Raw genomic sequence first — 18,172 nt, 5'->3', positions numbered from 1 at the left:
CACCTCTGTTCCTAATACACATTCCTGTAGCTTTGCACCAGGAGATCTAGGCACCACACTAAAGACAGGGCCAGCGCCACACTAATGCAGCAGCAGGTATTCAACATGAGATCAGTGGTTGAATGAACAAAATCAAAATCTACAATTACACCTTCAACAGCAGCAACAATACCTGTGTCCAACAAATGGAAAGCTGAATGCAGGAAATAAATACAAGAAATGTAGTAAATAAAAATTGTGGTTTCTTTCAAACTGACAGCACAGGTGAAACGTACAACAAATAACCAAGGGTACTGCAAGCATTAAAGTGGCAAGTAAAAACATGAGCCAGTAGAGGTGACGACTTTGCACTATGCTTTGGAGAGCGTGCAGGTTTATGGCTGAAGGTTCCCGTGTGTTCTTGTGCAGCACTTCAAAGGGAAATTAATTATGTAGAGCTCCTCAGCGGATCTCAGAGTGCTGAACTCCTGCAAATGCTCAGAAAGACAAATGATATGTTCACTTGTCTCATTTTTGCAAGGTTTAATTGCTAGCCATTCACACATTACAATCGTGGAAAGAAACAAAAAAAAAAGTGCTTTGAGACAGCACAAGACACAAAGAAGAATGCCATGTAGAGGCTGGAAACCCAGGGAGAGGGAACTCGAGGAAGACAAATGAGGGTCAGTGCAGCACTGAGAAACTCCAATACTCATGGTCCATTGCCATGAACAGAATTAGGCCATTTGGGCCATTGAGTCTGCTCTGCTATTCCATCATGTCTGATTTATTATCCCTCTCATCTCCAGTCATCTGTCTTGGACAATAAGATATAGGAGCAGAAGTAGGCCATTTGGCCCATCAAGTCTGCTCTGCCATTCAATCATGAGCTGATCCAATTCTTCCAATCATCTCCACTCCCCTGCCTTCCCCACAAACCCTTTAATGCCCTGGTTAATCAAGAACATATCTATCTCTGTCTTAAATGCACACAGTGCCTTGGTCTCCACAGTCGCTCATGGCAGCAAATTCCACAGATTTACTACCCTCTGACTAAAGTAATTTCTTCACCTCTCTGTTCTAAATGGACATTCTTCAATCCTGAAGTCGTGCCCTCTTGTCCTAGATTCCCCTACCATGGGAAATAACTTTGCCGTATCTACTCTGTTCAAGCCTTTTAACATTTGGAATGTCTCTATGAGATTCCCCCCTCATTCTCCTGCACTGCAGGGAATACAGCCCAAAAGCTGCCAGACATTCCTCATATGGTAACTCTTTCATTCCTGGAATCATTCTCGTGAATCTTCTCTGAACCCTCTCCAATATCAGTATATCCTTTCCAAAATAAGGAGCGCAAAACTACTCCAAGTGTGGTCTCATGAGTGCCTTAAAGAGCCGCAACATCACATCCCTGCTCTCATATTCTATATCTCTAGAAATGAATGTCAACAATGCATTTGTCTTCTTCACCACTGATTCAACCTGCAAGTTAACCTTTATGGTATCCTGCACAAGGACTCCCAAGTCCCTTTGCATCTCTGCATTTTGAATTCTCTCTCCATCTAAATAATATTCTGCCAGTTCACTTCTTCCACTAAAGTGCATGACCATACACTTTCCAACATTGTACTCCATTTGCCACTTCTTTGCCCATTGCCTAAACTATCTAAGTCTCTCTGCAGGCTCTCTGTTTCCTCAACACTACCTGCTCCTCCACCTATCTTTGTATCATCAGCAAATTTAGCCACAAATCCATTAATCCCATAATCCAAATCATTCACATATATCGTAATAAGCAGCAGTCCTAACACCGACCTCTGTGGAACTCCACTGGTAACCGGCAGCCAGCCAGAATAGGATCCCTTTATTTCCACTCTCTGTTTTCTGCCGATCAGCCAATGCTCCATCCATGCTCGTAACTCCCCTGTAATTCCATGGGCTCTTATCTTGCTAAGCAGTTTCATATGTGGCACCTTGTCAAAGGCCTACTGAAAATTCAAGTACAGCACATCTACCGCATCTCCTTTGTCTACCTTGCTTATAATTTCCTCAAAAAATTGCAGTAGGTTAGTCAGGCAGGACTTTCCTTTCAGGAAACCATGCTGGCTTTGGCCTATCTTGTGATGTGCCTCCAGGTGTTCCATAATCTCATCCCTAACAATTGATTCCAACAACTTCCCAAACACTGATGTCAGGCTAACAGGTCTACATTTTCATTTATGCTATCCCCCACCCCCACCCTTATTAAATAGCGGAGCAACATTTGCAATTTTCCAGTCATCTGGTACAATGTCAGAATTACCGTAACCTTTGACACCCTCACTGATCAAGAATTCAAAAACATGAAAACTTCCAAGGTGGGGGTGAATATGTTTTATAGGCACTGTAAATGACTTTGACCTTGGAATGATTGTTGGTGCCAGATAGGGTGGTTTGCCTACCACAGTCTCGATTTTACAGAGAATAGTACAACAAACAAAAGGCAGCCAATGAGCAGCTGTTCTGTGGGCAAAAATGCCTTGTTCATGGAAGAGGGCAGAGGAGAAGGGCCAGAATGTTTCAAGATGACAGGAAGGCGACTGTAACTCAAATGACCACACGTTACAACAGTGGTGTGCAGAAGAGCATCTCTGAATGCACAAAACATTCAACCTTGGAGCAGATGGGCCACAGCAGCAGAAGACTATGAACATACAGTCAGTGACCAGTTTATTAGATGCAGGAGGTACCTAATAAAATGGCCACTATGTATGTATCTAATATACAGCATATGATGAACTGGAATAGGCCGGCTGCCAAAGTAGCAAAAGCATATTCTATTGCAAGTTTGTAAAGAGCTGCGGACTGATTAAGCAGAAATTTACTATGTTCCTACTGAAGTGCCACATCATATCTGTGCTATTTTAAGTTAGAGTGTGAACTCACCATGTTGTTGCTAACATACACTTCCGGGCCAGAAGCTCCAGGACATAGTTAGTAATGGGCATGGCACTCTCTCCCAGCACCGTTCCAACGCAGACTGCCAACTCCAGCTCGTTTCCACGGATCAGGCTCGACATTGCAAGCTGCAAACATAGCAAAGGAGGGAGCAAACTTATTTCGGGTTCATTTTTACAGGGAAAATGTCTTCTGAAACTAATAGCACATTCTCCACCTAGCACAATATGCTAGAGAATCAATGCTCTGAGTTATTCCTTCAATGGTTCCATGGCTCAATTTAATATCAGAGAGTGTATACACTATTCAACTTGAAATTCTCACACTTCATTTTTAAACAAGTATTTCTTCTTCAGTAAATACAGTCCTTCTTTCTTGAGAATAATTCCAGCAATGAAGGGGTTAACATTTGGCAGCTTTGGGCCAAAAAGAAATTTGTGGGGATCTCATTGAAACCTACAGCATACTGAAAGGATTAAATAGAGTGGATCTATCCTACGGTGAGGAATCCAGAACTACAGGGCACAGCCTCAAATTTGAGGGGTGTTGTTTTAGAACAGAGGTAGGGAGGATTTTTCCCCCCAGAGAGTAGTGAATCTGTGGAATGCCCTGCCACAGACTGTGGGGAAGGGCAAATCCATGCATATACTTAAGGGTGGAAGTTCATAGTTTCCTGATCGGTCAGGGGATCGAGGAGCGGGTGTGTGGGGTTGAGAGGGATCCGGGATCAGCCATGATGGAATGGCAGAGGGGAGTCAATGGGCTGAATGGCCTAATTCTGCTGCCATGTCTTATGGCCTTCTTTCGGTAATTTCCACTGCCTGTTCAGCTGCAGCAGTGTAACCCATGGGTTAGGCCACACTTCAGATTCTGATTATTTATCACATGTACGTCGAAACAGACAGTGAAATGCATCGTTTGCATTAAGAACCAACGCAACCTAAGGGTGTGCTGGAGGGGGTGGGGGGTGGCAGCCAAAATGTATTGCCACCACATTCCAGCATCAACATAGCATGCAGCAAAACGAGCTGTCTCTGCTTCCTCTCAATGCCCACCCACCCATTACATGTGTTCAGTTCACCTCCAGGAAGATGGTGTGGAGGAGACTTACCAGCATGTTGTTGCCTAGATTAGAAAGTACTCAATTTAAAGAGAGGTTGGATGAACCTACACTGTTTACTTTGAAGCATTGGTGATTTGACAGCTATACATGAAGGGAGCATAGTTTTAATGTGCTTGGAAATAGGTACTGAGGGGATGTCAGGGATAAGTTTTTCCACACAGAGAGCGATGAGTGCGTGGAATGAACTGCCTTCGGTGGTGGTGAAGGTGGATGCGATAGGGTCTTTTAAGAGCCTCTTAGATAAGTACATGGAGCTTAAATAGAGGGCTAAGTGCTAGGGAAATTCTAGGCAGTTTCTAGAGTAGGTTACATGGTCAGCACAACATTGTGGGGCGAGGGGCCTGTAATATACTGTAGATTTCTATATTCTATGAAATCAGAAAAGGATTAAAATTGTAGGAGGAACAGTACAACATAGGAAGAGTCCATTTGGCCCACCCTGTCTATGGCAATTTCAATTAGTTCTATCTGTCTACACTTGGGTTATATCCATTGATCCCCTGCACCATTTGTCTAAATGGTGCTATTGTAAAGATAGATTCTTTTTCAGAGGGTAGAAAAGCTAAATACCAAAGTGGGTAGCTTTAAGCTGAGAGGGGGAATGTTTAAGGGAGATTTACAAGGCAAGTAAGCAGTTTTGGGCCCCTTATTTAATAAAGGAAGTGTTGACATTGAACAGGGTTCACGGGTATGTTTTCAGGAATGAAAGGGTTATCGTGCGAGTAGTGATAGAAGGTTCTGGGCCTGTACTTGCGGGAATTCAGAAGAGGGGGGGGGTAGGGTTCTCATTAAAAACTATTGAATGTTGAAGGTCTAGATAGAGTGGATGTGAAGAGGATGTTCTATTTGGTGGTGGAAGTCCAGGGCCAGAGGGCACAGCCTCAAAATAGAGGAATGTCTATTTAGAACGTCTATTTAGGGTGGCGAGTCTGTGGAATTTGTTGCCAAATGCACCTGAGGAGGCCAAGTCACAATACATTCAAGGCAGAGGTTCATGGGTTCTTGATTAGTCAGGGCATGAAAGGTTATGGGCACAAGGCAGGTGAATGGAGTTGAAAGGGAAATCGATCAGCCATGATGAAATGGCGGAGCACTTGATGGGCCGAATGATCTGATTCCGCTCTCAAACAAGAGAAAATCTGCAAATGCTGGAAATCCAAGCAACACACATAAAGTTCTGGAGGAACTCAGCAGACCAGGCAGCATCTACGGAAAAGAGTACAGTCGACATTTTGGGCTGAGACCCTTCAGCAGCATTCAATTCTGCTCCTATGTCTTATAGCCCCCTGCTTTGTTTTTACAGAGAGAAAAGTACCTGAGGGGGGTGGTGGAAGAACATACTGACATTTAGACAGGCACGTGAACAGACGGGGATTGGAAGCAGATGGATTTTTTGCAAGCAGATGGAATTAGTTCAGTTTTGAATCACAGTCAGCAGAGATTATGAGTTGAAGGGCCAATTGCTGTTTTGTACTGCTTTATGTTTCAGTATATCTATTCACTGAACTTGACAGTTTATACAAACAAAAGTTGTTTTTTTTAATTATTTTGTGACATTCAATTGATTTACAATCAACCTTACCTGGATTACTTGAAAGAGAAAACTGCTGTAACTGTAGGATCAAACTAATCAATACTGTACTGATTAAAGAAATTTATCTAGCAACTTAAAACTGTCATTTTTTAACTTTGTTTAATTTTTTGACCTATTAGTTCACAGGATGTTTGGCCTTTAGATGACAAGGCAAACATTTACTGCCTATCCCTAACAGCATGCAATGTTGTCTGGTTCATTAAATTATCTCAGAAAGCATTTAGCATTAAATATCTGTGGATATGGTGCTAGATATAGTTAAGAAGAGTAATTTTTCTTCCTTAATGAACCATCTACGTTTCTTACAGCAACCTTTTATTTTCACTGTCAATTTTACTGATAGCAGTTCTTCAGTCTAAACTTGTTAACTAAATTTCAATTCAGTTAACTGTCATGTTGTGACTGGATTTCATATGATGTGGTGTTTGCCGAGCTTGGCAATTAGCTGCAGTCATTTCATTACCAGTCAAGGAGACATTCTCAGTGTTCTGTTGTTGATGTTTCTCTCTGGGAGTGCTTGCATTTATATACCCCCCCCCCCCCCACCACACCCTGTTCGCTTGCCTCCGTCCTGATTGGCTACCCCTTCAGTTGACCTTTGAATCCCATTGGCTTGTGTTTCTTTGGCTCTTAGAGGTTCATAGATGGTGTCCATTTCAATTTAAATGCCATATAAATCAGCACTCGCAGAGAGAAACACCAACAACTGTGCACTGAGGACGTCACCTTGACTGGTGATAAAACATCTGCAAGCCAATTGCCCAGCTCGGCAAACACCACAACATCAAACGCCTCAACCCGAGCTACCAACATCCACCACTATCCCAAACTGGATTCCATATCTGGACAAATAATCTAGGCCTCTGGATGATTAACTAATAGTGCGTGCTTTATGTTCTGGATAAATACAAATTAATTACCTCTTAGTGATTTTCTTTGGAAATAGAACAAAGAATAATACAACACAATATGGGCCCTTTGGCTCACGATATTGTGCCAACTTTAAACCTACTCCATGATCAGTCTAACCATTCTCTTCTGCACAGACCCTCCATTTGTTTTCCATCGATGTGACTATCGAATTTCCCTGTTGTATCAGCCTCTACCACCACCCATTCTTGTACATTCCAGGCATCCACCACTCTCTGTGTAAAGGAAAACACCTACTTCTGACATCTCCCCTAAACCTTCCTCCACTCATCTTGTCCTCCAGTAATAGCCATTGCTGCCCTGGGAAAATGGTATGAGCTACCCTCTGTATCTATGCTCCTTATAATCTTATACACCCCTATCAAGTCTCCTCTCATCCTCCTTGGAAAAAACATAGCTCACTTAACCTTTCCTCGAAAAACATGCTCTCTAATCCAGGCATCATCCTGGTAAATCCCCTACAATAAAGCAACTAGAACTGAACGCAATACTCGAATATTGGTCAAACCAGTTTTATAGAGCTGCAACATTACATTACATACCTTGAACTCAGTCTCCCAACTAAGGAAAGCTATCACACTATTCACCTTCTTAACCACCCCATCAACGTGCACTGCATCTCTGAGGGATCATTGTACTTGGATCCCTTTATTCTTCAATGCTGCTAAGAATCCTGCCATGAACCTTGTACTCTGCCTGAAAGTTTGACCTTTTGTGGTGAAGTACATATACCTGTCTGGACACGCCCCCCTGCTGACTGCTCCTGTGGCTCCTCCCATAGACCCCGGTATAAAGGCGATTGGAAGCACGGCTCCTCCCTCAGTCTCCAGGATGTCGAGTGGGGATCTCTTGCTGCTGACTGCTCTCTTCCAGCGAATAAAAGCCTATATCTCGTCTCACGACTCCGAGAGTTATTGATGGTGCATCACCTTCCAAAATATATCACTTCACACTTCTCCAGACTGAATTTAAACAATATTAAACCCACAATATCAGTATTGATGGAGGAGCCCATTTGATCGTTTATATTTGGCTGTGTTGGAGCATATTCTGGACTTAGGGTGTATAGCAAAATATTAACTTCAGCAACTAACTTCATCCACCAATCTTTAACCTGAATGTGGACTGTAGGTTAAATTTAAAATGCAGCTCTGGAAAATAGGTTCCTGCAGCTGTTGATTGAAAAACCAGATAATGTGGATTAACATTCATTTTGGTTGTCTGGAGTGTGTTTAGGAGAGTTATAGAAGCATAGAAAACCTACAGCACAATACATGCCCTTCGGCCTACAAAGTTGTGCCAAACGTGTCCCCACCTTAGAAATTACTAGACTTCCCAAAACCCTCTATTTTTCTAAGCTCCATGTACCTATCCAAAAGTCTCTTAAAAGACCCTATTGTATCCGCTTCCACCATCGCTGCTGGCAGCCCACTCCACGCACTCACCACTTTCTGAGTAAAAAACTTACCCCTGACATCTCCTCTGTACCTACTCCCCAGCACCTTAAACCTGTGTCCTTTGGAGGCAACCATTTCACCCGTGGCAAGAGCCTCTGACTATCCGCATGATTAATGCCTCTCATCATCTTATACACCTCTATCAGGTCACCTCTCGTCCTGCGTCACTCTAAGGAGAAAAGGCTGAGTTCACTTAACCCGTTTTCATAAGGCATGCTCCCCAATACAGGCAACATCCTTGTAAATATCCTCTACACCATTTTTATGGCTTCCACATCCTTCTTGTAGTGAGGCAACCAGAACTGAGGACAGTAATCCAAGTGGGGTCTAACCAGGGTCCTATATAGCTGCAACATTACCTCTCAGCTCCTAAATTCTGGTTAATGAAGGCCAATACACCATATGCCTACTTAACCACAGCATCAACCTGCACAGCTGCTTTGAGTGTCCTATGGACTGGGACAGCAAGATCCCTCTGACCCTCCACACTGCCAAGTGTCTTACCATTAATACTATATTCTGTCATCATATTTGACCTACCAAAATGAACCACCTCACACTTATCTAGGTGGAACTCCATCTGCCTCTTCTCAGCCCATTTTTGCATTAGATCAATATCCCACTGTAACTTCTGACAGACTTTCACACTAGCCACAACACCTCCAACCTTTGTGTCACCAGCAAACTTACTAATCCATCCCTCCACTTCCTCATCCAGGTCATTTATAAAAATCATGAACAGTAAGGATCTCAGACCAGATCCCTGAGGCACACCACTAGTCACCGACCTCCATGCAGAATATGACCCATCTAAAACCACTCTTTGCCTTCTGTGGGCAAGCCAGTTCTGGATCAACAAAGCAATGTCCCCTTGGAGCCGATGGCTCCTTACATTCTCAATAAGCCTTGCATGGGGTAGCTTATCAAATGCCTTGCTGAAATCCATATACACTACATTTACTGCTCTTCCTCCATCAATGTTTTTAGTCACATCCTCAAAAAATTCAATCAGGTTCATAAGGCGTGACCTGCCCTTGACAAAGCCATGCTGACTATTCTTAATCATATTATACCTCTCCAGATGTTCAGAAATCCTGTCTCTCAGGATCTTCTCCATCAACTTATCAACCACTGAAGTTAGACTGACTTTTCTGGGCTACCTCTACTCCCGTTCTTGAATTAAAAACAACATCCGCAACCCTCCAGTCCTCTGGAACCTCTCCTGTCCCCACTGATGATTCAAAGATCATTGCCAGAGGCTCAGCAATCTCCTCCTTCGCCTCCCACAGTAGCCTGGGGTACATCTCATCCGGTCCCAGCGACTTATCCAACCTGAAGTTATATGTAATTCAAAGGAAGCATTGTAGATACATTGTAGATAATTGTCGCATATTTTTAGCATATAAAATATCAGGTAACGTTGGATCAAGCAGGCTTCTTCCTCTGAAAGTCAAGTCAAGCTTATTGTCATTTAACTACATACATGTATATATATATATATAGTATATGTATGTAGTGTGTAGGCCTCTATTAGTCCTGATAAACCATGGATTTGCACCTTGAAAAGTTTCAAGGGCACAAGCCTGGGCAAGGTTTTTTTTAATGGAAGACCAGCAGTTGCCCAAGTTGCAAGTTTCCCCTCTCCACGCCACCGATGTTGTCCAAGGGAAGGACATTAGGACCCATTCAGCTTGGCACCGGTGTCGTCGCATAGCAATTTGTGGTTAAGTGCCTTGCTCAAGGACACACACGCAAGCTTCAGCGAAGGCTCGAACTAGCGACCTTCAGATAACTAGACGAGCACCTTAACAACATGGCCGCGCGCCAACACTACAAAGTATATAATGTATATAGAAATGAGACTGTTTCTTTGAACCAGGGTAAAAAGCACATAACACGCAATAACTTATGAAGGTAGGATAAAGTCTACAGATGAATCATACATAAACAACAAACTAAAGTGCATTGATATCAAATATTGGAAGGTATGGAACAGATTAGCCAGTGACACTTCGAATACAATGTGGTAGGGAGTTCAGAAGCTTAATGGACTGGGAGAAGAAACTGTTTCTTATCCTGATCTTTCTTATTTTTATGTATCGTGGTCTTCTGCCTGATAGTAGAAAGTCAAGAGGATGCTGGGTGGATGGGTGGGATCCTTAATAATATTAATAGCTCTGTGTATTAGTATAAATGTCCCCAGTGGATGGTAAGGAGACCCCCCCCCCCCGATCATCTCAGTTGTTCTCACAGTCCTTTGTAGGGACTTCAGGTCCGATGCTTGACTGCTCCCATACCAGATGGAGATAGAACTTGTCAGGACATTCTCAATAGTGCCCATGTAAAATGCAGGGAAGATGAGGACTGGGAGTGTTGGTTGTGTCAGTCTTCTTAGGAAGTGGAAGTGATGCTGTGCCTTCTCGTTCAGGAAGGTGATATTAAGGAACCAGGTGAGGTCAGCCGTGATGTGTACTCCCAGGAACTTGGTGGAGTTAGTATTCGCAGAGAGAGATAGTTGGTCTGCACCTTCCTGAAGTCCACAATGATTTCCCTTGTCTTCTTTACATTCAGGCTTAGGTTGTTCTTCTCACACCAATCCACCAGCCGCTCTACTTCCTCTCTATCCTCTGTCTCGTCAACATTCTTGACAAGGCCAATTACTGCTATGTCATCCGCAAACTTGATGACACAGTTCGAGCTGGATCCTGTGACACAGTCATCCATCAGCAGTGTGGACAGCAGAGGGCTGAGCACACAGCCTTGGGAGAGATGTCGCTGTCCACATGGACTGACTGTGCCCTTACTGCTATGAAGTCCAGTACCCAGTTGCAGAGGGAGGTGTTGAGATCCAGCAAGGGTATCAATATGATGCCAGTTGAGTCTCTTTTTGTTAAAAAAAAAGAGTACATCATATCTACCAGTTGCATCTTTCCGTAGAGTTTGTTCATATTACAAGTTGTATAGTTATTTGCTCACAAAATGAGATATTGCTGGAAAAGACCATTGTTTATTACTGGTCTAAAACCTCTGAAATGAGAGGCTAATCGACAAGAGATTGCAACATATCCCAGACCTTCAGCATTTGGGTACACATGACAATTTAGATGCTTAAGGCAGGTTGGTCTGATGGTAACCATTTATGTATTTAAGATTAATGAATTTAAAATTTCACCAGACAAGGCAGAATTTCAGATTCAGATTACAGATATCTAGTCCTGCATACTGGATAGCAGTTCAAAAATTTACCCATTATTAAACTCTACTTATGTGCCATGCCTGTAAAACCTGAAATTTCTTTGTAACTCATTTTTCTTAAGCTAATACAAATCCATAAGATATAGATGCAGAATTAAGCCATTTGGGCAGTCAAAATTTTTTTTCAATTCTGAAGCTGTGCCTTTCAATTGAAGATCCTCTGACTACTGGAAACAATCTCTCCGCATCCACTTTATTCAGGCCTTTCATCATCTGGCATATTTCAAAGAGATCCTCCACCCCCAACAACCTCCTGAAATTAATCTAGGCATCTTCTGCCATGCTATTTCACAATAAGTACTTTTCAACTGAAAGAATAAAGGCATCAAAAACCCAAGGCACGATCCCCTTAAATGGAATGTGCACTTTCTCTGTAGCTTTACATTTTACTCTGCACTGTTATTGTTTTACCCGTTCTACCACAATGCACTGTGTAATGATTTGATCTGTATGAACAGTATGCAAGATAACAAACACAAAATATTGAACGAACTCAGCAAATCAGGTAGCATCTATGGAGGGGAATAAATAGCTGATGTTTCAGATTGAGACCCTTACATCCTTCCATAGATCCAGGTCTCCAGTATCTTGAGTGTGTTGCTGAAGATTTCCAGCATCTACAGAATCTCTTGAACTTACGGTATGCAAGGTGAGCTTTTTATTGTATCTTGGTACGTGCGACAACAATACCAATGCACTCAAGGATCGAATGGAGATACAGTACCTCAATATCATTCACTGCAAGGTGGCAACATGCAGCCAGCACAGCTCGTCCATCCTGGAAGTACCATTCTGCCAGCTCCTTACTCACTCTATGTAGCAGGCTAGAGAACAAGACACAGCTCTCAATACAATATCATACATAAGTAGTTGTTATAGAGTCGAAAAGAAGTTCAGCATAGTTGTAGGCCCTTCTGCCCAACTGGTGCATATTGACCACAGCATTGTCCCTGATAGTCCCAGTCAGTTACCTGTGTTTGGCCCATAGTCCTCTAAGCCCTCTCCTCCATGTATCTAAAGGCCTCTTAAATGTTTCAATTGTACCTGCTTTGAACACTTCCTCTAACAGTTCATTCTAGGTGCTCAGTATCCTCTGTGTAAAGAGGTCATCTCTTAGGTCTCTTTTAAATCTCTCCCTTTTATCTTGTATCTGTGTCACTTAGTTTTGGACTTCCCACCTCTGGGGATAAACTGTGACCAGCCATCTTATCCATTCCCCTCATGAGTTTATAAACCTCTGTGAAGTACCCCCTCCCCATTCTCCTGTGCTCCAGGGAATAAAGATCCAGCGTGGCTGACCTCTCCATATAACTCGGGACCTCTAGTCCAAGCAGTGTCTTCATAAATTAGTTCTGCACTATCTCCATCTAGGCAACGTAAGAGCGTGACCAAAACTGTACTCTGTGCTCTAATTATGGCCTCACCAATGACTTATATAACTGCAACATAATGTTGCAGTAATGTGACATTAGTTGCATTACTGCGTGAGTTCTACAATATGGAAACAGGTTCTTTGACCCAACTCATCCATGGTAACAAAGACGCCTATCTAAGCTAGACCTACTTCCCTGCCTTTTGAGTTAGATTAAATAAAAAAAATCACAGAGGTCTGGGCGAAGAGAATGGGTGGGATTGACTGGGATCCTATCATTAATGAGCCCTACCATACAGGCCATGCTCTCTTCTCACTGCCACTATCAAGAAGGAGGTTTAGGAGCATTAGGTCACCAGGTTCAGGAACAGTTATTACACTTCAACCATCGGCTCCTGAAGCTGTGTGGACAACTTCATTCACTCAACTCTGAACTGATCAGTGAACACAACCTTTGGACTCACTTTCAGGGAGTCATGCTGTCAGTAGTAATTAGTTATTTATATGTGTACTCTTTGTCTTCGTTTACACATTGATTGCCTGTCGGTCTTTGTGTGTAGTTTTTCATTGATTCTATTGTATTTTTTTGTTCTACTATGAATGCCTGCAAAAAAATGAATCACTGGGTAGTATTTGGTGACATCGATAATAAATTTTCTTTGAAATTTGAAAAATATCTTGAACTTTATTGAATAGCCCTACCAAACACACAGGGTTGGCATGATGCTGAGAGGTGTACATTCAAGATACATCAGAATGATCTCAAGTAAACTGCTCGGACTGAAGTTCTTGGCCTTGTGGGATAGGCCTGGACTGTTTTAAACCTTGGCAGGCAGCTAGAAAATAGCTTGGTTCCTTCATTTCCTCCCATTCCTCAACCATATACCTTCTCAAACACTCAGACCACAGCCTCTTAACACTTAACAGTGGAAAAGCAGCACAAAATGGAGTTAGACTTCTGGTCAATGAAAGGTCTGCAGAGACAGGCATTCCTGTAAATTCAATGGAAGTTGACTGTGTCTGTATTTGACTACATTTCCAACTATGTTGCCATTATTGGTTAAGATCTTTTAGTAAGTAGTTGTTTGGGAAAAGGAATATTGATGCACATGGAAGAGATTACAATCCCAAATAACTTCAGGCAAGCATTTGTTTGCCATGTACATCAATGATCTGGATGATAATGTGGTAAACTGGATCAGATGACACCAAGAATCGGTGCACAGTGGACAGCAAGGAAGTCTATCAAACCTGGCAGTGGCATCCAGACCAACTGGAAAAATAGGTTGAAAAATGGCAAATGGAAATTAATGCAGACAAGTGTGAAGTGTTGCACTTGGGAGGACAAATTAGATTAGGACTTACACAGTGAATGGTAGGGCACCGCGGTAGGAGTGTGCTAGAGCAGAGGGAACTGGGAGTACAGATCCATCATTCCTTAAAAGTGGTATCACGGGTGCTACCTATCTACAGTTTTCAATGTGTCTGTGAATTCAGCATGTTAGGCAGCAACTACAAAGGGACTGGACAGTTGACTTCCTATTTCCCTCCATCACGTGAAGCCCCCAATTATTGACAGACACTTATTAGCATTGCATGGACACATTGCAATTGTCTCATAGCTAGTGAGAATGCATCACACCCAACCTATGAGCAAATCCCAGCCTTTCTCTTCCCTTCATTTCTCTGTAATCACCATTTTCTACTGAACCACATATCAACAGGATGGTGTCTCACATTTCATCTAGCACTTTAGACAGAAGTCCAGGTACATTTTTCTTGAGCAAAAGTTATTCAAAGATCAAGTACTGCATTACCTTATCTATTTCCTAAATGTTTTTTGCACTCTCTGCTGAATAATTCTATGCAAAGGAGAACGTGGCTTACTCATTGTAGTCTTCTCCCTTGTTATTCGGCTCCCCACCTGCCGCTCCGTTCAATGCGGGGGTGTGAGGTGCTTGAATGTTCCCTTCTTGGGCTGCCTGTGAAAGTAACACAAACAAGGTTATACCTCTTGCAGAGAATTCTCCAACCCTGCTGTCGAAGAGGAGAGGGCATCATGATGGTGATCAGGACACACTTGTTTTATGTTTTGACATCTGCCATCAAGGACATATATACAGAAAGATGCTGATAAAGGGTCAGTAACATCATGAATAATCCTATCTACCCTGCTCCTGGACTGTTTTACCACTCCCATCAGGAAGCAGGCTATCTAGCAGCCATGCCAGGATCACCAGACTCAAAAATGTTTACGCTCCCCAAGCAGTAAGGCTGATCAACACCTCCACCTACTAATTAACCCCACCACTCCCCTTATCACCATTACTTTATCATCTGCAGGTTTTCTTGTTTGTGGATTCTGATTCCCTTGAGAAGGTGACAGTGAGCTGGTGAAGATGCTTCCAAGCTGTTACTGAGGAGGGAGTTCCAGGAAACTGACACAACAACTGTATGGGAACCGACAGGTCATGGTTTTTCCCATGTGTCTGGTGTTTGTTTCATAAGAACATGAGAACGTAAGAAATAGGAGCAGGAGTAGGCCATCCGGCCCATCGTGCCTGCCCTGCCATTCAATAAGATCATGGCTGATCTGTTGGTAAACTCAGCTCCATCTACCTGCCTTTTCCCCATAACCCTTAATCCCCCTACTATGTAAAAATCTATCCAACTGTATCTTAAATATATTTAGTGAAGAAGCCTCAACGGCTTCCCTGGGCAGAGAATTCCACAGATACACCACTCTCTGGGAAAAACAGTTTTTCCTCATCTCCGTCCTAAATCTTCTCCCCTGAATCCTGAGGCAATGTCCCCTAGTTCTAGTCTCACCTACCAATGGAAACAACTTTCTGACTTCTCTCTTATCTATCCCTTTCAAAATTTTGTATGTTTCTATAAGTTCCCCTTTCATTCTCTGAATTCCAGAGAGTATAGTCCCAGGTGACTCAATCTCTCCTCAAAGGTTAACCTCTTCATCCGTGGAATCAACCTGGTGAACCTCCTCTGCACTGCCTCCAAAGCCAGCATATCCTTCCTCAAGTATGGAGACCAGAACTACACACAGTACTCCAGGTGTGCCCTCACTAGTACCCTGTACAGTTGCAGCATGACCTCCCTGCTCTTGAATTCAATCCCTCTGGCAATGAAGGACAACATTCCATTTGCCTTCTTTATAACCTGTTGTACCTGCAAGCCATCTTTTTGCAATTCATGAACAAGCACTCCCAAGTCCCTCTGCACAACAGCATGCTGCAATCTTTCACCATTTAAATAATAATTTGCTCTCCTATTATTCCTTCCAAAGTGGATGACCTCACATTTACCAACGTTGTATTCCATTTGCCAGACCTTGGCCCACTCACTTAACCTATCTATATCCCCCTGCAGACTCTCCACATCCTCTGTACAATTTGCATTCCCACTCAGTTTAGTGTCATCAGCAAATTTTGCTACGCTACACTCAGTCCGCTCTTCCAAATCATCAATGTAAATGATAAACAGCTGCAGGCCCAGCACCGACCCCTGCGGCACCCCACTCACCACAGACTGCCAACTGGAGAAACACCCATTTATACCAACTCTCTCCCTTCCTTTGGTTAACCAATCCACTATCCATGCCAATACACTTCCTCTGACTCCATGCATCCGTATCTTATAAATTTCTTGTGTGGTACCTTATTGAACGCCCTTTGGAAATCCAAGTATACGACATCCACCTGTTCCCCTGTATTCACTGCACTCATTATGTCCTCAAAGAAGTCCAGTGAGTTTGTCAAACAGGACACGCCCTTTCTGAATTCATGAGCATCTATCTAACGGAACTCCTCCTTTCTAAATGTTTCACTATTTCTTCCTTAATGACAGCTTCAAGCATTATCCCGACTACAGATGTTAGTCTATAGTTGCCCGTCTTTTGCCTACATCCTTTTTTAAAAAGTGGCATACTGTTTGCTGTCTTCCAATCCACCGAGACCTGCCCAGAGTCCAGAGAGTTTTGGTAAATGATTACCGACGTGTCTATTATAACCTCCTTTGAGGTTGTTGAGTAGATTAAGCAAGTAACTGCAGATCACTATGTAGATAGTGTATCAGTGGTGTATAGTGGGCATGTAATTGGATTTTTACAGCATTAAATACAATTATGAACAGGATCAATCTTTAATAATATGTTCAAATTTGTTCAGGTCTATAAAGAATAAAGGGGAATAATTTCAAGGTGATTGGAGGTAAGTATAGGGGGATGGGATGATAGAGACAAGTTCTTTATACAGAGAGTGGTGGGTGCGTGGATCGCCCTGCCAGGGGTGTTGGTAGAGGCAGCTACATCAGGGCAGGGGTTTCCAACTTGGGGTCCATGAACCCTTCGGTTAATGGTAAGAGTCCATGGCATAAAAAAGATTGGGAACCCCTGCATTAGGGGCATTTAAGAAACTGTTAGATGATAGCAAAATGAAGTTTTAAGTGGGAAGGAAGGGTAGATTGATCTTAAAGTAGATTTAAATGTCAGTGGGCCAAAGGACCTGTACTGTGCTATACTATTCTTGCTTCTAACTATTGGACAATTTTCAACATCCAGGTGTGAAGCATTTCTGGGAAAGCCAGTATCAACTTTTCATTTTTTAATGGCCTTGAATGTTTTGAACATGGTTTCCTTGCTGAGCTTAACTCACATAAAAAATGGGACAAAAAAAGAAAATTAGGCATTTACTTACCTGAGCAACCAAGAGTGCTTCTTTGAGTTGGCCTCGGGCGGTGAAAAAGGTCACCAGTTTCTTCACATCTCCAGTCGCAATGCAATATGGAATAACTTCGTCACTCCCTTCCTGGATCAGCTGATCAGATCTCCTAAAGAATAGGAAATATGCTATGATAATACAGGTTTTGTGGTTTAAGCTATTCTAACTTGTTGTGTTCTTGACAATAAATTTCCCTTATTATCCTGTATCTTCTCCCCTGAACTGCTCTCCTGGAAAAAGCGAAGTGGGCATTTTGAGTTTTCCAATGGACTCATCTACTTCCCACACTGAAGAGTGGGCTAATAGGCTTGAAACTGTGCTGAGGAATACACATATCCACTCTGCAGTAGAGATCAGAATTTATCATGGATTTATCTCGAGTCCTTCCCTTCTTGTGAAACTCTCTGTAGGCTCCTCTCTTTGTTAATTTCATCTTTTAAACCCAATTAAATATTTCACTAATTTTTAGAATCATAATTTTATATACCTCTAATTCTTCGACACTCCAGGGAATGAAGTCATAAGATATTCAACCTTTCCCTATAACTCAAGTCCTCAAGTCATGGCAACATCCTTGAAAATTTTCTCTGTACACTTTCAATCTTGTTGATATCGTTCCTATAGGTTAGATGACCAGAACTGCACACAATACTCCAAATTAGGCCCCACCAACATCTTATAAAACTTCAACATTACATCCCAACTTCTGTAATCAAATATTTTGATTTATGAACGCCAATGAGCCAAAAGCTCTGTTTATGACCCTGTTTATGACCCTGTTTGTGACAC

General features: G+C 42.5%; 1 protein-coding gene across 3 annotated transcripts in view; it reads right to left on the bottom strand.

Moving 5' to 3' along the window:
• wdr17 (WD repeat domain 17) overlaps positions 1-18,172 on the bottom strand; it is a 162,445-nt gene that overhangs the window by 48,459 nt on the left and 95,814 nt on the right. For all 3 annotated transcript variants that reach the window (XM_059974293.1, XM_059974295.1, XM_059974292.1), the window contains 4 exons: positions 17,360-17,492; positions 14,535-14,629; positions 12,000-12,099; positions 2,905-3,044 (listed from right to left, as the gene is read on the bottom strand). In XM_059974293.1, coding sequence (XP_059830276.1) covers positions 2,905-3,044; positions 12,000-12,099; positions 14,535-14,629; positions 17,360-17,492 — 468 coding nt within the window. The remainder of the gene's footprint in view (positions 1-2,904; positions 3,045-11,999; positions 12,100-14,534; positions 14,630-17,359; positions 17,493-18,172) is intronic.

This window comes from Hypanus sabinus, chromosome 7, assembly GCF_030144855.1.
Source record: "Hypanus sabinus isolate sHypSab1 chromosome 7, sHypSab1.hap1, whole genome shotgun sequence".
In the NCBI taxonomy this organism is placed as follows: domain Eukaryota; kingdom Metazoa; phylum Chordata; class Chondrichthyes; order Myliobatiformes; family Dasyatidae; genus Hypanus; species Hypanus sabinus.
This window is presented reverse-complemented; position numbering and strand designations above follow the sequence as displayed.